This window comes from Microtus oregoni, unplaced genomic scaffold (genome assembly GCF_018167655.1).
Source record: "Microtus oregoni isolate MIOR12 unplaced genomic scaffold, Mior012 000005F_ref0000423, whole genome shotgun sequence".
In the NCBI taxonomy this organism is placed as follows: domain Eukaryota; kingdom Metazoa; phylum Chordata; class Mammalia; order Rodentia; family Cricetidae; genus Microtus; species Microtus oregoni.
The window spans coordinates 32656014-32680204 of record NW_024543064.1 but is presented as its reverse complement, the minus strand read 5'-3'; the positions used below and the strand labels follow the sequence as shown (position 1 = coordinate 32680204).

Below are 24191 nucleotides of genomic sequence, written 5' to 3'. Positions count from 1 at the left end.
TGGCGCATGCTTATAAATCCCAGTACAGGAGAGGCGGAGACAGGCAGACCCCTGGCATCGCTATCCAACCAACATATCCTACTTGGCAAACATCAGGCTGATAGAGACACTGTCCCAAAACTCATGGTGATGGCTCTTGAGGACATTTGAGATTGACTTCTGGCCCCTGCACAAAGGAGCACAGATGTGCACCTATGCATGCATGAACACACACACACACACACACACACACACACACACACACCTCTTAACAGCATTCTAACAATGACTTGAGAGTACAGGTTAATTCAAGTCCCAGCTCTGATGCTGGCGTGCTGTGTGAACTTGGACAAGTTATTGAACCTCTCTGTTCCAATTTATCAGTAAAATTGATATTGTAACGGTATTCTCTTCATATTGTTGCTGTGGCGAGACTGAGTTCTATACATAGAGAGTAAGTGAACTAGATCGCCAAGGATTGGTACTCCACAATAGTTCCCTACAAGAGGTAGCCAGCATTCATGCTGGGGAAGGAGCTTGCTAAGACTCCTCTCTTGTCATTCACTTCTTGATGGAGGTTTGAAAGGCTGTTCTCCAGGACTCAGAAGCTTCAGCGAGGATAGCAAAGGATTTGAATGAAAACAGTAGACACTGTAAAAACAGTAAGATGAACAGCAGGAGCAGCATCAGCACTGTACTCCTCCTGACAACGCTACTGCACAGCCCGACAGGCTAAGGCTCCAACATCTCAGCTGCTACTTCCTGGCTGCATTCAGCAATCGACACCATAATCCATAGTCTCACATGGAAGTAGGAGTCACACAGACTCAGACAAGAACACTCCAAGGGGAGGGGCAGGGGTGGGAGTCATCCCTACCTGGCCTGGGCTAACTGCCTTCTGCCCTTGGCCAAAGCATGAAGGCCCAGGAGATTCAGGGTATAAACCCCAGGTCGTGAGAACAGGCCGGTATGGGAGAACTGGCATGACTCATCGGGGCTGACTTCCAGGATTGCATCCAGGGCACTGAGCCTGAGGTTGTCTGGTACCTAAAGGAGATTCCTTTAGGGAGACCAGGCAGTCTGGGGTCTTGTGTAGGATGTGACTAGACCAGAAGGGGCAGTTTCAAGAGAACATTCTCGTAGTCTCCAGATGTCTAGGAACATGTGTGAGTATGTAAAGCTTGACCGTGGTCTCAGAAGGGAGAGCATCACATTTTCCCCTCAACCTCACCCGCTGCTGGTGTTTTGCTCAATGCCAGTCTGGGTATTTATTTATTTATTTAGAGACAGGAACTTACTATGTAGCCTTGACTGGTAGAGAACTTGCTATGGAGATCAAGTGGGCCTTGAACTTACGGAGATCTGCCTGCCTCTGCCTTCCCCCACAACTCCCGCTGGTCCTCTTTGTCTCCAAGTTTGGACTTTGCGGTCCACCGTGTCAGCCTCTCCCCATCTCCCCGGTACTTCATTTTCCCTTCCCCATCATCTCACCCTCAAATGTCCCAGTGAAATTCAACCCCCAGCCACCCCCTCCTCATGCCTGCAGCCTGGCCTCCAGCCATGCCTGATGATGCCTTGGGTGGGCTTTCAACATTGCAGAGGAAGTATGGCACCAGGATTTATCCCTACTGCTTGTACTGGCTTTTTGGAACCCATTCTCTTTAGATGGATACCTTGCTCAGCCTAGATATAGTAAGGAGAGCCTTGGTCCTTCCTCAAAGCAATGTGCCTTCCTCTCTGAGAAGTGGATGGGGAGATGGGGTGGGGAGGAAAGTGGAGGGAATGGGAGAAGGGGAGGGAGTAGGAACTGGGATTGGTATGTCAAATGAAAAAATAGTTTGTTCTCTTTTTAAAAAAAAAATAAAAAAAAACTATTCTATTTTTTTTTTAAAGAAAGAGCTAGTTAGACATAAGCCTGAGCTATTGGCTGGGCATTTCTAATTGATATTAAGCCTCTGAGTGATTATTTTGGGGCAGGCAGTCGGGACAAGAAAACTCCTCCTACAGAAAGGTTTACTAGGTGAAAAGGTAATAGCATTCTGGGCATGCTCTGTTGGAAAGGAAGTCCCTCAGGCTAGAGAGACCAATACCAAGCAGTCTTTACATCCTGCTTCAGGATCTCTGAGCTGGCCCAGCAAGAGGGCTTATTGTTCTTTATGTCCTATTTTGGACCAATGATCAGTCCCTCCTAGAGCTACCCTTCTGCGTAACAGTCAGTCTCCTCCTCTCCTCCATTGTAGCCCTTTAAAACTGCCTCCACCTTGCAGGGAGAATGGCCATTGGTCAGGAATCCCCACAGTTTCCTGCTTCAAACCCACAAATACACCTTCATCACAGTCTTCCTTATCTTTATGGGAAGGAGTAGCCAGTCAGGTCCGCCCACCTTGCCCCCTGCAGCTGCCTGCCTTTCCTGCTCCAAGACTGACTTCTAGTTTGCATCTTCCGGCGATCATTGCCTAATCAACCATATCTCTCCCATAGGGGCTCCTCTGTGGGTCCTATTTTCCCAGCACGCCTTGCATCCTGGAGCTTTATCCCAGCAGCCCCTAACCTAAGTCTTGGTACGTTACATCCGGACTGTGCATAGATTTTTCAGCCAGGTCCCTAGCTCCACTTTTACCCCTTGCAATCCACTACCTGTACACAAATGTTCACCTGAACACACAGTTCTGACCAGGCCATGTTCCCATTTAAAATCTTCACCACGGCCTGGGAGATGGCTTTAGCGTGAAGTGTTTGCCACACAAGACTCAGTACTAGAGTTTGGTTCCTTGAAGCTCAGTGGAGGCCGGGAGTTTCCGAGTCAAGCCGCCAGCCAGACTAGCCAAAACAGCAAGCTCCAGGCTCAGGGGTAGAGCCGTCCTCAATTTATAAGGTGGAGAGAGATGGGGGAAGGCACCCCATGTCAACCTAATAGCCCCCCATTCATGTGTACATGTGTACACATGGGTCCACTCATACATGAATGCAAAGCACACATATGTGCCTGCTACCAAACTTGAAACGACCTTCCTCAGCTTCCCCTTGGCCATAAGAAAGGGACCCACCTGTTAAGAGACCCCTGAAGTCCTCACCTGGTGCACCTTTCTAGCTTTTTGTTCTCCCCTTTCTTTAGCCTCATACACCCTCTCTGCTGCCTCTAAATTGCTAAAGCCCTTTGCTTTCCTCTGTCTGAGCTCCTCTTCCCAACTTCTCCTCCCTCAGGGTCAGCTGAAACCTCAGCTCAGCATTTCTGGGTTGTTTAACCATGTCTTCTTTTCTAATCTCTACCTCCACAGAGGAGCCAAGCCATCCAACTAACTTTAACCACGGTCCTCCCTGGATTAAAACCTTTTCATGTTTTTCAGGGTCTTGAGGACGAAGTCTAAATTCCTCCCTGGGCTTTCAATGGTGAGAAAGAGAGGATGCCTTCCATAATCTCTCGCGGTGTGTTTGTGTAGTGGCAGGGGGCTGAGCCAGCTGTGGAGACTGGGGTGGGAGGTGTATCTAGTGCAGATAAGTGTATCTCTGCAGGGTGCTGGATGGGGCAGTGGGTAAGGGTAGCAAGGCAAAGGGTGGGTTCATCTGTGGAGGAGGTTTTGCTGAGAGCAAAAGTGGGGCTCACGGGTAGAGGAACCTGACAAAGGGTTCTCTTAATCAAAGAACAAGGGAGGTGGAGACAGGGCGGAGAAGTGTCTTCAAGAAGAGGGAGCTTTGGAGAGAGCAGAGAAGCCAGTGGGCTATTCACGGTGATGTGAACTAAACAGAGGCTGAGTGACTTGTTTGGAACAAGGCAGTGAATGGCAAGAATGGGCTGTGGGTCTGCTCTAGAGACGGAGTTGGCAGATGGACTGTTGGCTCCACTACCTGCCTCCCGTTATGGTCGGGTGGGTCGATGGCCGACTTCTGTAGCCTTAAGGAGCAGGCCACGGGGAGGGGGGGGGGGGCTTCTCCCTCACAGCCTTCCCTGGGAGCCTGGCACCATTGCCATGTGCTCAGGGAGATGCCTAAGCTCTGTGCCACCTTCCTGTTTTCCAAGCCTCTGCATTTCTGAATTACTTCAGTTTCTTAAAAGAGATATTAAAAAGAGACAAGGCCTGTCTCAGCCGGAAGGAAAAGGGACCCCTTGCTTATTCCAGGTGGAAGGATGTCATGTGGTCCCTTGCCTCCCCAGGAGTTGGTCTGGGATTGCATCTCTTGGGAACTCAGGGAGAGAGTTGAGGTCCTCAGGGGGGAAGGACTTGGAGCCAGATGTACACTGGCCTGACTTCCCTTCCTGGCTAACGATGGGTCTCACTGTCCCTTGTGCATACATTGCCATCTGCCCACGCTGCAGCACTTCGATCTCAACGTCAGGTCCAGGTTGGGAACGAGGGAACCACAGACAACCAAAACCAAAACCCATTCTGCAGGGAGGAGCTTGTACCTAACTGAGTCTCTTTAGGCGCATCACGAGCTGTGGGTTAGCACCTGCAGCTGATGGTGCTGTGGGCACCAAAAAAAAAAAAAAAAAAAAAAAAAAAAAAGCAAGTCATTAATTTAAGGGAGAGGGTCAGGGAGGATTCCCAAGAGAATATGGGCGGGGTTTTAGAGGATGGAGAACAGGACAAAAGCCAGGACGAATGGGAGAACGTTAAAAACATACGGAAATAGTTTGGTGTGGCTGGTCCACGAGGCAGAGAGAACAAGACCGCATGGCATTAGGAAACATTTTAAGGTAGATTTTCATTTCATTTAGTTCTATGATGATCACACAAAGGGGGGTCCCTTCTGAAGAGTGTAGAGCTGTGTGTTGTCAGGCAAATGTCTATGAGGGGATCAGAGGAGATGTATTGTTGTTGGTCTTGGGAGAGAAGACAGTGAATGTCGTCCAGTGTCTGTCGTCTCTGACTTGGATGCGGGGGATGGGGGGGGAAGGGGAGTGGGGGGGGGAACGACGATGACTAGTGGCACCTTCGGAGCAGATGTGGGAGCTCTTAAGATAGAGAGCAGTGATCCCATGTTGAATGTGCAGAGAGATGAAGCCCCATGGAACATTCAGAAGACGGGTTTCGGTTGTTCTGGGCATTCTGGGACATGTGCTGCTCCTCCTCCCCTGGCTCTGCCCACCTTCCCCTTCTCAGTTTGCAGTCCCCTTCCCCTTGTTTACTAGCCCTGCATCCCTCCAGGAGATGTTTGCCCTGTCTGCTGAAAGCAACTTGTCTTCATCAAAGCCTGCAGCTCCGTTGATCATAGTCATTATGAGGTCCATCTTGTCCACCTGGCAGAACTGTGCCTCCCTGATAGAGCACGGGGGGGGGGGGCGGTGAGGAGGGGGCTCAGTGGCAGACCAGCACTTAATGGAGATTGTGCCCTGCCCTGTCCACTTAGCTGCCCCTAGAAGGCACATTCTTTGACAGGGGGATGGGTCTAATGGCTAGTTGTAAATCAGGGAGTGGAGCCTAATTGGAGGGCAATCTTGGTGAATAAACAGCAGAAACTTTCTCAGCAAAGCCCAACTTCAGTCATGGTGCAGGTTTTCTTCCTCGCATTTCCTAGCAAGGCTGGTTAGAGTGCGACTTATCTTCATGTTGGAGGCAGTGCTCCCTTAGCTGAATTCTACTTGTGTAATTTAATATTTCCCAAGCAAGATTTCTTTTAGTAAATCCTTTATACCGGTGGTTCTCAACCTTCCTAATGCTGTGACCCTTTAATACAGTTCCTCATGTTGTGGTGACCCTCTCCATCATAAACTTATTTCTTTGCTACTTCCTAACTGTAATGTTGCTGCTGTTATAAATCATAAGATAAAATACCTGACATGCAGGATATCTGATATGTGACCCCTGTGAAAAGTTCACTCGACCCCAAGTGGATCACAACCCGCAGGCTAGGAAGTGCTGCTTTACAGCATCAATTTTACTACTTTAAGTTTCTCCTGCATCAGCATCTTTTAGGAGACAGGTCTCCGGGGTCATCACATAATCTGCACCTTGTGTAGCAGGAAGTGGCAAAAGCAGGAACCTACATTCCTGTTACCTGGAAACACATACCACAGAAAGAGCGACCCCTTCCACAGTGATTCCAAGCAGGAAGTGACTTGAGGGCCTCAGAAGGGCTTGAATGCCTCTCCTGCGTCTGGAACCCAGAAGCGGGCCAACTGGTACAGTGACCACATGGATTGCCGGCTGTTCCTTTTTCACAGGTAGGGGAGGGAGACATATCCTCCAAGCTATCCCTCAGGGAATCCACAGAAGGCAGACTACATAGGGAAGAGGGCGCAATTCTAGAGAAAGTCACCAACACCTGTGGCTAAATCTCCCTTTGAATTAGCAAGTGAACAAATGTGAGGGACTGGGTTCCCCCAGTCTCTCTAGGTCCAGAAACCCTTCCCCCCTTCTCTCATTAGAAAAGAAACCCCAGGTCTGGCTAAAGACAATATCCTGGCCCCATAGCCTGAAATGGGTGGGCTGTGGGGTTGGGGAAGGAGGCTCTCTGAGAAGGTGAGGTGAAGGCAGCGGCAACTGTCGTCACCCTTTTATTGCACATCTGCCAGGAGTCGAGTCATCTCATCTCACTCACTGATTTAATAATCCTAACAATTGATGGCAACACTGTTCAAAGAACTGAGGCAAGAGAGGCTAACAGTTACCTCGCCCAGGCCCCAGCTGCTAGGTTACAAACTCAAAGGCGTTTCCGCTCCAGGTCCCTCTCACCCCACTTCCCTCTACTTTGCCAAGAGCCTCTCTCTGAAGAACAATGGCTGGTATATTCATGCCGTAGAACAAGGCTGGAGTTGTAGGGTCTTGGAGATACAGGCCAAGCCTTCAGGGATTCCAGATGTGCCTAGAGACCCCAGAGCCAGGCAGAGAGCATGACAGTCCACAGACACACAAGCATTCAGCCCCCAGGAGGCATCCGTCACGCACCCTCTCACGGTGTGGATGTGTCGGGTACATGTGAGCTCCTAATCACGTCCTGTGCAATCCCGTGGCAGCAGGGTAGGGGCAGACATATATGCATGCTCCTGTACGTGTCCTGCCAATGCTCTGGGGACACTGAGTCAGGGCATGGGAAGAAGTCAGGTCTGTCAGATGAGGCTGGCAATGCTGGAGGTGGTCTCATGACGCTGGCCAGAGGACAACTGTCCCGAGATGCTAAAGATGCTGCTGTTACCACCGTGGCCATTTTGGGTGGAGGGTGCAGCTGTACAGATCGAGGGGCAGTGTCCACTCACACCCACCTGATACAGCAGCAAACCCAGCAGCAAGAATGAGCCCAAGGAAGCCAGGGTAATGCCCACAGACAGCATGGCAGCCAGTGGCCGAGCTGGGGCTGGGGCAGCAGCCAGCCCAGCCAGGGTCAGGCCAGTGACCAGCAGCACAAAACCACTGAGCAGCACTACAACAGCATCAGCCCCTCCACCGCTGCGCAGCAAGGCCACGTGCTGGGCCTGGCGGATGCAGTTCATATCCTGCACTGCGGAGCTCATCAGCTGCTTCACCAGAACCATCAGGGCCAGCAGGCAGAGCACGGTGCCCACGACTAGTCGCCACTCGCCAGAGCGGCTGCTGGTGGAGGACAGCAGGGCCACGCCGCCCGCCCCACAGCCAGCCACAAGGCCCACGGCCACGGAGAAACAGAGCAAGGAGCGCCGGGGCTGCTGGGACCACCACAGCTCCACCTGCTCTGCCAGCACATCTGGGGGCAGCCCCCTGGCCACTGAGGCTTGTTGGGACATGGCTTGGTCAGGCAGGGTCAGGTGAGAAGATCAATGTCAGGGCTCAGATGGTGTTTATCATGGCCTGGTGTCTCCATCACCTGGTTGGCAGCTAGAGGCCCAGTCTCTTCCTCTCAGTCCAGGCAACAGGTACCGTCACCTGCAGGATAAGACCACATGTCATTTCCCACCCGTCTGGCTCTCCCGGTCTCACCTGGGTATCTTAGGGAAGAGCCCCGAGAATCTTCCCCAGGGTCCACAGGACCTGCTCTGGAAAGCTGCAGCTCCAGCATTGCACCTTGGGAAAGCACCTCCCCAGATCTCAGCAGAGTTTACTCCATCACAGAGCTCCCCCTCCCCTTCAAGGATTCCCTTGCCCAGCCCCTGACCTCTCCAGCTCTGGCTGTCTCCATCTAGGCTGTCGGAGGGAGCTGGTGCCACAGTGGATGATGGGACGAACAGTCAGAGATAAAGCCTCATTCAGGATCAGACTCACATGGCCTCAGTTGTCACTGCTGGGTCCTAGATGGGAGGAGTCATGGGGAGGGGAGGCTGGTGACTTAACCCTTCTCGAACCAGCAGGCTGACCCTGACCTTTCTCTCCTTCCTTCTCTGTGGGTTAGCATCCCATCCCATCCTGGTCTGGCAATAAAAGATGCAGACTCCAAATCTCTCTTTCTAGTGCTGATCTTCCTGCTGGGCCAAAGTCATCTCTGATGCAACAGGGCCCAACCCGAGATCCTCAGCTTACCCTAACCTGTTCCTCCTGTGTTGCTTCAAGACGACACTACCACCTCTCAGCTTACACCAGGGCTCCTCAACTCTCTCTGCTGTTGCCAATCCATGCCCCCAGGGGCTACCGATTGCCTCTAAACATATCTCCACCAGTCCCATCCACAGTTGCCCCCCTCCCCCACTGACCTGATTCCTCCGGTCTGGTCCATCCCCAGCTGTACCCCCTCCATGTGTTCTCTAAGGCAGCAAAGGAGGGCTCTGGATTTGAACCTCAGCCTAGTCCTTCCTACCGTGGGAATGTGGGGAGGGACCTAACAGTGTTACTCATTTAACCTGTTCCCTAGAGGATAGACAGCATGACTCACACCAGGTAAAAATAAAGCTAGCACTGCCGGCCAGGAGTCCAGCTTCCTGTGGCAGGAGAGACAGATCCTGTAGGTGCCAGCTGCCGAGTCCTGGAGGGGCTTGCCTAGGACAGTTCACCGTCTTAGAGTCCTTATCTGAAAAGTGAGGACAGAGGAATTTATTCTGAGGGGGAAGGAGTCATCTGACACCGTTCTTTCAGACTTCCCATGGGGCAAAGTTGCTCAAAACATACTTTCTGAGTAACAGAGACTAAGGGTGAATCAGAGGGCCTCGGTCCTGGAGACCACATGTCCCACACAGCCAAGAACGGGTTTTTACTCCACAGAAACGGTGCTGTCTTTTACCACCTCTCTGTCCTCCGCAGAGGCTGCCCAGCACGCAAAGTAGGCGTGGTAGATGTCACGCCCCCACGGGAGGTGGGGGAGGGGCGACGGGCGGAGTCTGTCCCAGCATTTCCCCAGCACGTGACTTGCTGGTCTGAAGGTGCTGGCACAGGCCTACTGGGGAACGACCCCAAGGTGGGTGGAGGTTCCCAGTAGTGGAACCAGTGGAAAAGGTGGGGGCGGGGCGGGTGGGGAGGTGTGGGGCACTCACGAGAAGCCTGGCTGCGCCGGATCCGATTTAAGCAGGCAGGACCCAGCAGGTGGGGCGCTCTAGCTCCGTTTCCGGGGAGACGCTTCACCTGCCTAACCTGCATCCAGGTGAGCTGGAAGGAGAGGGGATTAACAGGTGCTGTTTCCAGGGCAGGGCCAGAGCCAATTGGCTGACGTGGCCCTGCGTCTTCTGTGGGGCCGAGACATTCCTGGGAAGGGAGGGGCTTCAGTCTGCTGCTGTTCGGTCTGGAAGGCAAATATGTAGGTAGACTCGGTCAGCAGAAGGAAAGAATGCTGTCCCTCTGCCCCGGTGTGAGCCCCAACCCTCTTCCCCCAAATCCAACCGCACCTTACCTTTAGCTCCTCCCTGAATACCTACCGCCAAGCCTGCACCTTTACATTCCAGGCCTGTAAACTTTGCGCTCTGAAAGGCCGAGGCAGGAGGATAGCCAGCGGGAAGCCCCACACCTGGATTGAAACCTCAGCTCCAGCCCGTTAGTCTAGCTGATTGTGGACCTTTTAGTTCTAAATCCCAACTGTACCCTCAGCCGCACTTTTGACTTCTACCCTTGAGTTTAGTCCTTCAAAACCCAGCTCTGCCTCCCGGCCAGCCTCAGCACCACAGCCCACCATCGGTGATACCCCAAACCCTGCTCCAGTAGCCCCATCTTGAGCTTTCCCCCAATAAGCCAAGGTCTCTTATCCCTGAGGCCTCGAGTGGGTGGCAGAGTCAGCCTGCCCCATGGGTGGGGAGAGGCCTTTCAGGTGGACAGCTGTAGCTCCCAGAGTAAGCACTTCTTGGATAAATTCCTCATCCCTTTCAAGGCACAGGAAGCCCTTGCCCTCTACCCAGAGGGTCCTTCTACCTACATGACGATCCTCTACCTGCCCTTTGAACTTCGTGCTCCCTCTGCCTGAGTCTGGCCAGTCATTCAGCTGAGATGCCCGGTTTGACCCGGATGATCGGTCTGCACTCCCGGCCTGGGCTACCCCCATGTTCATCCACAACTGTTTTTGTTTGTTCTTAATTGTTTTAGTTCGTTAGCTTTCACCTACCCGACTCCCCAGATGTGTATCCCCAGCCAGTTCAGTTTGCTAAGGGTGGGCTCAGCAGCCAGCACTCCATAGCCTGTGTGTGCAGGGCAATTGATAAATAATTGTTGAGTAGTTGGTGTTCAAGTCCCAGCACCCACATGGTGGCCCACAGCTGTCTGTAACCCAAGTTCCAGGGGACCTGACACCCTCACGCAGACACACATGCAGGCAAAACACCAGTGCACATAAAATAAAAAATAAATTACTAAAAACAAAACAAAAAAACCCTGCTGGGCTTTAGTGGCAGGCAGCTCTCTGAGTTTGAGGCCAGTCTGCTCTACAGAGTGAGTTCCAGGACAGCCAGAGCTACACAGAGAAACCCTGTCTCAACAAGGAGGAGAGGTTGTGAACCAACAAGTGACTATTTTGAGCCTTGAGTATTTGGGATGAAACCAGAAAGACAAGTTGGGTCCAGGCTGTGTGGGCCTTGAAGGCCTCGAGGATGCATCTGGACAATGCAGGGGATCCACCAAGTGTCCTGAAGTGGAACAGGGATGTGGTTCAGGGCTCTGCTTCCAGTTGGCCATCCTGGTTCTCAAACACCATGCCCCAAGTGGTGGCTGGAGGGTGTGCGGGCTGTCAGGTATCCACTGCTCTACTCTAAAACATACAGTAGCATATCTTCTCCTCTCTTCGTTTGATGTGTATGAAATAATAATAATACAAGACAAACAAAAAAACGAAACCAAAACAACAGCAAAAGGAAACCCAAGTTATCTCTTCCCATGATCTGTTCACAGGGTAATTGCCTGGCCTGGCTTCCTCTTTGCCTTGTCCTGTGCAAGTGACCCGGAACCTCCTAACGCCTCCTAACAGCGTGCTTTGTGTGTATGCATGAGCTTATTTATGTGATTTAAACCTTTCTGATAGCCTGTTTCAAAAGACACAGGCAAAATTAACACATTAAAATGAATGCGTTTGCTGGGCTGTGGACATAGCCCAGTGGTTGCTCGGCACTAGATTTCGTCCCCAGCATGTAATTGAATTCCAAAATATACTTTATTATAAAAGATACTAATGTGCTCTTTGAAATACATACAAAGTGTGTCTCGGTTCAAATTAGCTACACACCAAGCACCCAGGAACCACTTCTGCCTTTGACTGTCCTCACTGGGGAGCCTAACTCTGGATGGCTTTCCCCTGAAGAAGGGTTTAGGGCTGACTGCTGCAGGCCAGGCTGAACATGGGGGACATGCGTGACATTGCGGGCATTAATCCTGCCACTTTGCAAAGCATTATGAATGTGCCCCTTTATAAGAACCAGGCCGGGGAGAGAAGAGCTTACCAGCCTGGATTTGCTCTGAACACTTGGAATATCCTGACCCTAGGAAAGTCTAGTCTCATGCCGACCCAGTGTTCAGCTGTCCTAGACAGAACTGGCCCCGGGGAATCCCTGAGCATCTTTTTCCTCTTTTCTTTCCCTTTTGGAGTCTCTAGAGGAGGAAAGAGAGCCTAGAGCTTCCTCAGTTTAAACACTGGTGGGGAAGTCAGCGACTCAAAGTGTTGCACTCTGTTCCTAAAGCAGAGGTCGTGGGGGCAGCTCACGGGGGCAGAAGTGGCAGGTCGGGAGGTAGAGGTGGCAGGGGACATGCAGAAGAAGGTGTGGGTCTGAGAGGGAATACAGGGGAAGAACAGATGAACTGAAGGACCCTGCTTCTGTGGTCGTCCCACCTTCCTCTGTGCTCAGCCAGAGTCTGAAATGAGCCTGTTATGGTGACGTCACTGCCTATTTGAGTCCCTCCCGTGGGCAGTATGGGTACTTCCATTCCTTCCATGATCTTTGAGGCCCTCTTTACGTCATCCCCCTGCCTCAGAACCTGTGTTCATTGGTGTCTCCCTTTCTTTGCTTTCCTTTCAGATGACTCCCTCCATCCCTCCATCCCTCCATCCTTCCAGGAATGAGCTTAAACGTCACCTTCAGCTGTTAAAATCCATTCCCAAGGGGAGATATGAGCTATGTCTGCCCCTTCTCCTGAGGTCCCAATGATTCGATTCCACCAAAGTTCACTCCGGGAACCAATGAGTTTATTAGGATTACTTCCAGAGCATAGATGAGGGGTTAGTTACTAGAATGTGGCTGCTTCCCACCAAAAGGCTGCACTGGACAGTCTTTACCGAGCAGGGATGATGTCTTCCCTACAGCTCCACAGATGGAGTCCCTTGTAGCAGGTCCTTAGACCGTAGCACAACTGACTCCATGATGGAAGAACCACTCAGACTGTAAAACTCAGTAGGTAGACAGCACCACTAGCCAAAATGAAAACAAAGACTCAATCCACCAAAGTCCATAGGTTTGGGAAAGTCTCTGAATGTACTAACCTTGCTTTTTGGCTTTTGTGGTTCTGCTTATGGTTAACTGTTTTTGTTAACTGATGTATGTCAACACAGAACATGATTTTTTTTATTTTTTTATTTTTTATTTTTTTTGGTTTTTCAAGACAAGGTTTCTCTGTGGCTTTGGAGCCTGTCCTGGAACTAGCTCTTGTAGACCAGGCTGGTCTCGAACTCACAGAGATCCACCTGCCTCTGCCTCCCAAGTGCTGGGATTAAAGGTGTGCGCCACCACCGCCCAGCCAGAACATGATTTTTGTGTTTAAAAGCTCACACTGAGAAAGGCTCAAGGCTATCCCAGAATCCCAAACACCCAGTGTACTCAGTGGGTGGCTAATCAAGACTTTCTATTGGTTTAAACCCCTGTCTGAGCCATCTTCTCGGGTGCGTACCCCTCACCATCCCCTTCGTTAGTCTTCCTCGGCCTGTATACTCTAGTGCCCCCCCCCCGTCACATGTAATTAGGACAGAGGTGGTATGAAGTGGCTGATAATCGGGTGAGGACTCTGTGACCCTCTCTGCTTCCCCATGGGGAGCTGTAAACAGCCAACAAGCTCAGCTGGGTTGATCTTTTGGAAGTGGCTCAGCTGAGCTCCCAGAGATGGTGGCTGTTGGGCCCTGAGGACAGTCATGTCCAACCTCTTCTCAGAAGAGGTTCCTGGCCACCCTGTCTTCCCATCACCGTCTTCCCCAGCATTTCTCACCCCCTTGTTTCCTTTATTCCCCTGTTCCTCTCCTTATCACCCCCATGTACACATTGCTGGTGCTCTCCCTCCTGAAGTATGACCTTGACGAGGAAGGATTTACTTTGTTTTTCCGATGCTGTGTTTCCAGCTCCTAGAACAATAGCTGTACACCGCGTGGCTGTTGACCCGACTGAGTAGAATTATGGTTTTGGAGCCAGGCTGATCTCGAAGTATCAAATCCTAGCTCTAGTTAGGAGAAAACCTACTGGGTTTCTATTGCTATGTTAAAACACCATGACCAAAGGCAGCTTGGGAAGGAAAGGGTTTATTTCGCTTACTCTTCCACATCACAGTCCCTCACTTGAAGGAACTCAGGGCAGGAACCTGGAGGCAGGAGCTGATGCAGAGACCATGGAGGGGTGCTGCTTTCTGGCTTGCTTTGCCTGCCTGCAATTAACACTAGGACCACTAGTCCAGGGATGGAAGCACCCATAGACTGCTGGGCCCTCCCACATCATCAATCAAGAGATGCCCTATTGACTTGCCTGCAAGTCAATCAGTGAGGACATTTTCTCAACTGAGGTTTCTGCCTCTCCAATGACTAGCTGTGCCATGTTGACAAGAAACAAAAACACCAAAAACTTAACCAGGGCACGCTTGGTGGGTCTGGATCTCTTCCTTTGTAAAATAACAAGGTTTAATGAATAGTTACGAGGGGAATTAAATGATAGAATCCACTCATTCAGCAAAAAATTATTGTACCCTGCAAACCAGGTGTTGTGCAGGAGACACAGGAATGAGAACTGGTAGCGAATGTTCCCATTATCTGGGCAGAAAGGCTAGGAGGAAGAAAAGGACATACCACAGGGTAGCAGTAGGGCATCAGTGGAGCCGTACCGCTGCTCCATTCCTCTAGGTAGACATAATTTGGGGGACATAGGTCCCACTTACGACACTCATCCTCCTCAGGTAGAGCCCTAGGAACTAGGACTCTATTTTATGACTCATGGCTGTGTCTACAGTTGACCCAACAGAGGTAAGCCCCAGACTCAGGCTAGGCCCCCATGTCTCCGTTTGAGCAATTTAAGGTTGTGCTAGAGGGGTCGAGGACATGGCTCAGTGGTCAAGAGCACATACTATCCTTGCAGAGGACCTGTGTTCAGTTCCCAGGACACTTGTCAAACAGCTTGATTGCTAACATTCCTTCCCTGTGGGAGAAGTAAACAATGACTCCCTCTCTCTGAAGGTCTCCATGACAAGCTGAGGTACAATTCCATCAAGGTTCACTTTGGGGAAGCAGTAAGTTTATTATGCTTCCTTATAGAGCGACGGAGGTCACGGATGTGAGCGGGAGTGGCCTTAAAGCAGCCGTACTGGAAAGTCTGCACCCAGAACGGAGGACAACTCCCTCAAGGATGCAGAGATGGACTCTTCTCCCTAGTCCTTCCGCCTCTATACAGTAAATCCTACCCATCCATCCCAGAGTCCATCTAGTTAGGCCAAAATTCTATGCACCTTGTTGGGAGGTGCATCTGGATCCCCAGTGAGGGTCTTATGACACGCTGGCACCCCAGGGAAGGGCGATGGTCAAAGAGCTGCTGGCCTAAGCAAGTGAGCACGGCTGAACTCATGGGGGTGGTCAGTTTGTCCCAGAGAATTGTCCTGGACAAAAGGCTCACAAACGCCTGCAACTCCAGCTCCAGAGGATCTGATATGGTTGTCTGGATTCCATGAGCACCTACACTCACCCATGTGCGCGTGCGCGCACACACACACACACACACACACACACACACACACACAGTGTAAACTTTTAAAAATACAAAAATGAACTGGAGATTTCATTTCTGCGGAGTTTCTGAGGATCGATATTAAAGTGCCCTCCCTTCTGAGGGCTGGAGAGATGGCTCAGTGGTTAAAGTGCCCTTCTGCCAGCTGAACTTGTGATGGGATTCCTGTTTGCATGGAGGGTACCGGACAAGAGAGGGGGATGGGCTCCAGCTGTGTCCCAGGCCCTGGTTCAGGCCTCTTTCTTGAGGTCTGGGTGCTTCTCTGCTAAAAGAAAGCCTGTGAGACAAATTCCCCTCTCTTTGCTTAAGCTGTCTGGAGTTGTAGCCAAAGAAGGGCACCTGTAGCCTTTTGCTAGAACTCGTAGCTCCAATTTTAACACTTACTACATTGATACACTTAATATGTGTGGGGGCCAGCCATGATGATCCAAATCTGGTCAGGTCACCCAAAGGAAGTTCTCTACTTCCTCCAACCATTATCACCTGGGATTCTGGCCATCTGTGAATTTAAATGGAGGCTGGAGTCTCAGTTGTTTACCCTGAGCTGAGGCTGCAGGAGGAACCACAAGCTGAGATCACCGGACCCCTACCCAAGAACAGACCATTCAAAGGATATTTCTGGCATTCCAAGTACTGTAGATAGAAACACCTGCCGGGGCGTACGTACAGCCACCAGGAAACCCTAGATGAATGGCAGCCAATCAGGGGTCTTAAAACCTCAGAAACCCCTCACCCCCACCTTTACTATAAAACCCTATTCTAATTGAGCTCGGGGCTCTCCGGTTATTCCAACATGTTGGACATGCAGAGAGACCGAGTTTGCAAACTTGATTAAAATAAAGACTCTTTGCTTTTACATACGGGACTCTTGGTTTCCTTGTCGGCTTGCGGGGGGCGGGGGGATTGTGGATTTGGGCATAACAATATGTGCCTAGATGCCCCTGCCCTGTTCTACCATGTGACACTTAATAGATGAGCAATAAATACCAGTTCTTGTAACCTACCAGCCATAGCAGGTAATCAGTAATGCTGGCCCCTCCTGCTGCCTGGCACACGGCAAGGTTATGTCCTTGTAAATATGCCTCCCAGTGTGGCTCCACTCATGGCTGCGTTTCAGACGGGAACGAAGTATAACCACTCTCTCTCGAGTCTTTGATAGTCTTGGGGGGCTCAGAGCCATGAGACGAGCCCCACTTCTGAGCCTGAGATATCAGTCCTCCTTCCTTTCTGAACCCAGAGCAATAATTGTAACAAGGTGCTCCCTGATCATACAGCTGTTCCCGGGACTGCCTGTGCCCCTCAGGACCTCTTGGGAACAGCTGTGAGTAATGACACGGTCGCTCATGCTTTGTGCAAACAGTGGAGAAAGGTGGACGTTGATGCCAAGACACTGTGGGGTAGAGTTTCTGTCTTAAGAGGACAGGGTGGCAGAGAGGGCACATCTGAGATCTGAGCAATGTATACTGTTTGGCCGTAACTGATGCCGAGATTCTAGAAGACTTGTGTGTGCGTGTGTGGGGGGCGGGGTGCACACTGGATGTCTGAGGCATAGAGAAAAAGAGCAATTCTGAAGGCTCCTCCACGAGGATGACAAGCTTCTCCCAAAGCCACTGGCTGTCATACCCACTGAATGAGTCCCCAGAGCTCAATGACGGACTGCCACCAGAAGAGCAAGAGCTGAGTTCATGTGCCAGTGGGTGACTGGCTCGGTCTCTACAGCTGCTGGGGGGATGGGAACGACTGCCAGGTTCAGTCTGCCAGGGCAGGGTCAACCAGCAGGAGACCTCGAGGAGGAGAAGGTAATTGGTATGAAGGAGGGCCTTCTGCCTCCCCATGAAGTCAAGACAGGCAAAGTAGAGGGGCGGGGAGGGGGGTGTCTGAGAGGTAGCAGCCAGAGAATCAGGGCCACCCAGCAGGAAGGTAGAGCAGCATGGAAGGCCGGATGTAGAGAGCTAAAAAGGCGAAGCCTCTAGCCTCAGGCTGAAGCTATGTTCATCCCTCTGCAGCTAAGAAAACAAGCCGCAGGCTCAGGCACTAGCTGGGGTTCCTTCTCGAGCTCTGCTGCTGCTGCTTCTGTCTTCCTTCCCTTCATCCACTGGGCAGCAGCCACGGAAAGCTCAGTTTCCGCCCCCTTTCCTTCTGGTTAAGAGTCTCTGGGAGCTACATTCCAATATCCTCCAACCATCTGGCCTGTGGTGTTTGGACAGGCACTTCTCACAGCTCAGTGTATGAAAACAGAGACTTTGGAGGCCACTGGGTAGCAGGGTCATAACCACGGCCCCAACCGTGTGACTGTGTGCCAGTCACTCTCAAATCATCCCGTAGGAGGAAAGGTGAGGTCTTGCTTAAGGACATTTCCTGGAGATGTGCTTGTCCTCTGAATGTTTCCGGTCATCAGAGCTCCATCTTCCTCTGCATTTTCTCCTGCCCAGGCCATGCTTCCTCTCCTTTGGATAACCCCCACCAGTCTGGAAGTCAGAGGAATTCATTCCTCTGCCTCCCCTCAGCCATCTTCCTGGGCCAAGTGACCAGTCTCTCATGCTCGTACACACACAACTTCTCCCTAACCAGGCCGCCTGCTTCTACTATTGGACCCCCTCCATCGATGCCACCCAAGTGAGCTTTAGACCCAGGGATAGCTCTCATGAAACTCAGCCAGCAGGAGAGGTAGACACGAAGCAACCAGACAGATGAGGCATAGTGAGGAGTTGAAAGAAAACAGTAAGGCGGGTGTGATTTAGACAGCAGAAGGGAGGTCAAGGTCTGGCTTTCTGAGGAAGTGACACTTAAGCTCAGATTTAAAACTTCTGTGGAGACAACAGCATCTCAGGCAGAGGAAGTAGAGTGCCGAAGTATAGAGATCCAGGAAGACTGGCCTGTTATAGAAACTGGAAATGGGGCAGCGTGGAAAGAGCCTGGGAAGCCGAGGACAGTGGTTCCAGCAGCCTGGCACTGACCTTGGGACTCTGACCAGTCTCTTTCACGTGTCTTCAAGGTCAGGAAGGGTCTGGCCCTGCTCACCCCGTCCCTCCTCTATCCCTGTCTCACGTCAAACCGCTCTGTCCTGCAAAGGTGACGACAGGGTGTGAGTCTTGGACAGGCCAGCTTGATTTGCGGAAGGTCCCAGTGGGTAAGGGTCAGGATGGCTGTCACACTGGCATGGAGGAGAGGCACTGGCTGCAGCGATAGGATGGGGGTTGGGTGGGGAAGTGACCAGTAGAGACAGAGCCTCACGGAGCATCCACTGGAGTCCTTTACAGTCTTTGCTGTGGTCCTTTGCACAATGTTAGCAATGCAGCCTTGGGAAACTGAGGAGTCTGGGAGATAGCAGGCTTCGTGCAGCTGGAGGGGACCACTAGGGGCCAGGAGGGACTGTGGGTTTAAATCCCAATATAGATATCTATTCTCTGCAAACAGAAGCCAAGGACATTTGAGTTACATTATTACTTTATAAAGGAATCTTTTCCTAGTACCTACCTGTATCTAGGCTCCTGGGTTGGGACCTGGAGGCATCACTAGAGAGTATAAAGTGTCTCCAGAAATGGAGAACCGGTTAAGGTCACACCGAACACAGATGTGAAGGCAAGAGAAGGAAAGACAGGAAGTCCCTCGTTGTAGTTCACGAGGAAGAAGAAACCAGAGGAGACCCTGTTTGGTCCTGACTTGGCTGGGAGAGGTGAAAGCCAGGGGAGAAGCTACAGGTGAGCTACTTAAGATGTGAGCAGACAGCCCTGTCTTGCGGGCCCCAGGTCTCGCCTTGTCTGTGATGCAGATTGCCCAGTTCCTGCACAGGAGCAAAGGACAGAGGCCTGGAGATCCTGCAGTCCCCCAGTCCTCAGGCTCCTCTCACCCCTTCCCTTAGGACCCCACCCTCAGCAGAAGTTGGTCAAGGCTGTGAGCAAACACCTTTATTCTCACCCTGCTTTATTCTGACCCCAACTCTCCAGATGAAAGAGGTTGATGGGACTCAGGTAGACGCCTGGCTTGGTGCCGGACACGTGGTGCTTCTGGCTGTGGCTGCAAATAGCTCACCGGAGGTCACTTGGTGTGCACTTCGAAATCCACATCCGAGTCGGCAAGGGAAGGGAGCCGAACTCCGGCAATGGTTTGGAAGCCCGGGACCTGCTCCTGCTCTTGGATCTGGTCTCTGAGGCGGCGGATTTCCAGGCGCTGCATCTCAATGATTCTCCCGGTTTCCTCCTGTTCACTCAGTCTCATAGTAGGGCTGATGCTGGCCATGTCCTTGGTGAGAGCTGTGAGGGACAAAGCAGGGTCACTGTGGCCTAGAACTACACTACTGTAGTCTCTACCCCCTCCAAACACCCACGGAGCATCCACACGGGGAGACACAGACTGCGCCCACACGGCAAGTCTGACCTGCCCATGCCCATGTGCCTCACTGAGGTCAAGTGCAACTCCCCTGGGGACAACGCTGGAATCCGAGCGTCAGGTAAAGATGGTGCTTCTGGATACAGACTCCTCTCCTCCCTTTGTGTGGCACCTGCTAATGCTTCCTGCACCTTGGATCTTGCCATCGTCCCGGTCATGGGGTTTGCCACCACCCTGGGCTTATGACTTAGAGAGACTATGGCTTATCTCAGGCCTGGGCCTCAAAGGGCTGGAGTCCCAGCAGTAATCTTGGCCTCCATGCCATGTCACCTTTCTTCACCACCCAGGGTCCCCTCTGCTGTCCATCTTCCATGCCAGGGCGCCCGTCCCTAACCACAGAGTCTTTCGCTGTACTAACAGCATTTCCATCCTGTGCAAAGTGCGTCTTCCTGTAATTCCCTTCTACCCACGAGATGGGCTCCTAAATTCACATTCTTCTCTGGCCACTTAGACCCACTTTTCCCCCTCCGTTTTCTTGACACCTCCACCCCCAGTTTTCTAACTGATTTATTCTTCTATTTCCTCTATCCTGCCCAGCCCACACCAGAGACAGCCCAGCCTTCAGGATCTCCCCATCTGTGTCTGGCTCGCCATGTGCTACTGAGAAAAGTAACACACAAGGTTCAGTGCTTTGGCTCCAGCTGACTGTATGGCCTGCAAACTGCCATTCCCCACAGCAGCACAGCTGAACTCTGACCTCCATTCCCTCTTCATCAGTCTTGTTAACAATTGGTACTGCCTGTCACCTCTTCCTACCGCCAGCCCTTTCCTGTAGCTCTAAGGGGAAAACTAGAAAATAATAGACATTGGAGGCTAAGGGAGAGACAGTTTCCTCAGGGGAACAGTCAGCAGTGGCCAGTGGTCAGCCTTGTCCCAGCCTCTGATGGCTGTGACGGGGCCAGCATTTAAAGAGTAATTGGTTTATCTTGCTTTTCCTAGGTCCAGTCCCTTTCCTTCTAGACTTCCTTTTCTGCAGTCTCAAGGCTTCAGATCCCTTAGTGTTTTTTCTCCCTAGGTATCAACCCTTTGTCTTCCTGACAGGAGTTGTTTCTGATAACTACTGTCCTCAGGGGCATGACCTTTGCTCAGCTCCTGTCTCCAGGTTCCTCCCAGCAGCCTTCAGAGGCAGCCCCTTAACCAGGCACCATCTGGCTTCCTGGGGATGCAGGTGCCAGTGAAGCCACTGTCCTGGAGGCGTTTGGTTTCTGCTTGAGGGATTCAGCACTGAGGTTCTCTTCTGGCCACCACAGGACTGGCCACCACAGGACAACTGGCCACCACAGGACGAGCACGCCATTTCCACAGTGACTCTCTATGTGTTCTAAGGATCTTGCTCCAAACTGTTATTTTAAGGCCCTCTAGGATATCCAATCACTGAGTGAAGTCACTGGACCTCAGAGGTGGGTAGTGGCAGGCTCTCCCCAGAGGCAAGGAAGGGCCACCAGACCATAGCTAAGGCTGGCGGCTGCTTTGGAGCAGTCACCTTCTGAAACATGCCTGGCTTGGGTCATATTGCCCCAGGAATGTTCCCGGGGGTGCAACATGTGGAAGATGGCCCAGGGGACACCATGTGAGGCTTCTGTCACGTCTCCTGGTCTGTCTCCCATTCTGGCTTGTGAGTATCTCCAGGGCCTGGGTTGTGCTTTTCCCATTTCTTCCCATCACCCTCACTGGTCTCTTTCCATTCTTTCTGACGGCAAACTGCCTGGTGGCCATACTGTGTGTGGCTCAGTCTTACAGGGCCCCCTTCTTTGGTGTATAATAAACCTCTGCCTCTTCCATGGCTGTTGAGAAGTCAGCTCTTGCCGTGAGGCTCCTTCTACCCTCGCCCCTGTCCTCACATCCCCAGCCTCAGAACATGTCACCTTCCAGACCAGGCCAGTGTCCCTCTCTGCTGCTCACAGGTTTCCTTCCATAGACAGATAGATTTATTGAAACAATTAACTTATTATTGTCACCACGAGGGTTTTCTCAGTGTTGTGGATTGAACCTAGGGGCCACATACATATGGTAGAGATTCACCCCCAAGCTACAATCTCAGCCCCAAATCTGACTTCAAAGGATGGAAGATAAGAAAGTGGTCAGGGATACAGCTGGGTTTACTCCCTCCTCCTTTCTGGGGTCTGGATCATGTTTATTATCTTTTTTTCAAATTTGATCTATTTTCCCTTTATTGGTTTGAAAGGTTTTCTCTTTCTTTCTCCCCCACCCTCCTTTCTATCATCCCTCTTGTTTCTAAAAAGTTTAATATGGCCGGGCGGTGGTGGCGCACGCCTTTAATCCCAGCACTCGGGAGGCAGAGGCAGGCGGATCTCTGTGAGTTCGAGACCAGCCTGGTCTACAAGAGCTAGTTCCAGGACAGGCTCCAAAACCACAGAGAAACCCTGTCTCGAAAAACCAAAAAAAAAACCCAAAAAGTTTAATATGCTTATATAACATAAAGACTGCGGAGTAGAGATGGCTGAGTTAGAATCTCCAGAACATGCATGAAGCATAATATGGTAGTGTGTGTGTGTGTGTGTGTGTGTGTGTAAACTCAGAAGTACAAGGAGATGAGACTAGAGACAGGAGAGTCCCTGAGAACTCTGGGTGAGCTAGCCTGGCACACACAGTGTGTGTGTGTGTGTGTGTGTGTGTGTGTGCGTGTGTGTGTGTGTGTAAGACAAGTCGTCCTGTCTCACACAAAGGGTGAGAACTGATAGCCAAGTTGTCCTCTTGCCTTGCCGTCTACATGCGCTCTATGGTGCACGCTTGCCTGACACACAACGGGGTTCTCCTTCTGTGAAACAATGAGAGACAAAGGACGGTTCCGTTCCAGACCCTCTGGCTTCAGAGCTTCTGCCCAGTATTTCAGTTCAGAGTCTCTGTCTGGATCCACAGCTCAGCTACTGTGGTCCCTGTGTTAGGATCATCACTGGTGCCGGTCTACGTTCTGCCTTTGTTTCCCTGGTGATACATAACTAGAGGACGGCCGCCATGCTTCCGCACTCTGAAAGGATGGTGTCACCATTGCTGGCTCTCACTGCTGCCGCCGAGAAGTCACATGTCGCCTGGTACTGTTACTCCTGTGTCCCAGCCCTTGCTCTTCTCCCAGCGGCACTTGTCTTGGGTGTCCTGTGGCTTTGACATGGGTTTGCTGCTAATCATCCTTTCGGGAACCGTTAGGATTCCTGGAGCTGATGGCCCCCATCTTTCATTGACTCTGAAAAACTCAGTTACTCCTTGTGGTAACACCCATCTTCTGAGAACTCCACTTAGACAGCTGCCGACTTACTCCATTTCATCCTGGCTTCAGTGTATCTCTGAATCATCCCTCTGGGCTGAAACTCGGCCGCCATCTTCATTCTTTTAGCTCACATATTCTCCCTGCAGATGGGTGTGTCTATCGTATGACTTGAATTGTTCATTTGTTCATTGAGTTTCTAATTATACTAATTATAGTTCTCAAATAACAAATACTAGCTATTTGTGGTTTTAAATATAATTTGCCTGTAAAATTTTAGAAGACCCTTTCTTGTTTTATAAAAAAAAAAAAAAAAATCAAAGCTGGGCGATGGTGGCGCATACCTTTATTCCCAGCAGTTGGGAGGCAGGATCTCTGAGTTCAAGGCCAGCCTGAACTATAGAACAAGTTCCTGGACAGGCAGGGCTGTCTGTCAGAGAAACCCTGTCTCGAAAACCCAATAATAAAATAAAACAAAATAAAAATATAAATTCTTTTTTTATTTCCTTAAACATATAAGGCATTGGTTTTTTTTGTTATATTTTACTCGTCTATTTATTTCTTCGTGTGTGCGCACATGTGTCTGTATGTTGAGTGCTGCCCAGCTCCAGTGACTTGATCTGGGGTGGCAAGGACGGAAGAAAAGACAGACAGAGAAAGAAAAGCTAGAATGGGGCGTGGCTGGGCTGTCTGGTGGAGAAGCAAGTCACAGCCACCCCGGAAGCTCAGCGTGTTTATTGTACAGTTGAACAGAGAGGTGAATTATTAGCTACAGCTCAACAAGGAGGTAGTCTCTGTAGGAAGCAGTCTTCAGATGGCAAATATTCGGGTGGGGCTAGAGAGAGGAAAACTACAGTGGATGGATTTTTTTTTTCACACACTGTTGCCATTTCTCATGGACCTGAGGCTTTGGGCCGCTGTCTACATGGACATCAGCCCTTGACATGGTCCATGACATACCCATGTCAATAGCACATACTCACTCGGGACTTCACTTACTCAGTGCTTTCTCCGCTCGTGTGTGTGTGTGTGTGTGTGTGTGTGTGTGTGTGTGTGTGTGTTTCCATGCATGCTACCACACACAATAGAGGTTGGGGTCAATTCTCTGTTTCCACCATTCTGGTTCTGAAGACCCAACTCAGGTCAGTCATTTGACCATCTTGTGGGTCCACTTTAATAGCCTGACTTTTCATAGCCTGTGCTGGTTTTATCCTATAGTTTGCCGTCTTGAGACTTTAGCATATGTTAGGTTTTTTTTTTTCCTGCGGTCTTCATTTTCAGCTTAGTTCCCTGAGCCTAGAAAGTCAGGGACACTCACCCGCCCGC

The 24191-nt window shown here is 51.1% G+C and overlaps 2 protein-coding genes across 4 annotated transcripts in view; both read right to left on the bottom strand.

The window, feature by feature from the left end:
- Positions 1-5291: 5291 nt before the first annotated feature.
- On the bottom strand, positions 5292-9464 carry Tmem125 (transmembrane protein 125). 3 transcript variants are annotated; one of them, XM_041652179.1, is made up of 4 exons: positions 9353-9464; positions 8760-8892; positions 8047-8179; positions 5292-7817 (listed from the first exon to the last, which is right to left on the bottom strand). In XM_041652179.1, exon 4 carries the CDS (start codon positions 7676-7678, stop codon positions 7028-7030), a length of 651 nt encoding a protein of 216 aa, XP_041508113.1. In that variant the 5' UTR covers positions 7679-7817; positions 8047-8179; positions 8760-8892; positions 9353-9464; the 3' UTR covers positions 5292-7027. The 3 variants fall into 3 exon arrangements, with proteins under 3 accessions (XP_041508113.1, XP_041508112.1, XP_041508114.1); XM_041652178.1 differs by lacking the exons at positions 8760-8892; positions 9353-9464 and adding an exon at positions 8579-8679; XM_041652180.1 differs by lacking the exons at positions 8047-8179; positions 8760-8892; positions 9353-9464 and adding an exon at positions 8579-8667.
- Positions 9465-18579: 9115 nt separating this feature from the next.
- The window catches only part of Cfap57 (cilia and flagella associated protein 57), a 67109-nt gene continuing 61497 nt past the window's right edge, over positions 18580-24191 (bottom strand). The window contains exons 22-23 of the mRNA XM_041652848.1: positions 19286-19506; positions 18580-18660 (exon numbers count right to left, since the gene is read on the bottom strand). Coding sequence (XP_041508782.1) covers positions 19292-19506 — 215 coding nt within the window. The 3' untranslated portion in view covers positions 18580-18660; positions 19286-19291. The remainder of the gene's footprint in view (positions 18661-19285; positions 19507-24191) is intronic.

Coding starts and splice junctions, on each gene's coding strand:
- Tmem125 (XM_041652179.1), bottom strand. CDS start 7,678: ATGTCCCAACAAGCCTCAGTGGCCAGGGGGCTGCCCCCAGATGTGCTG.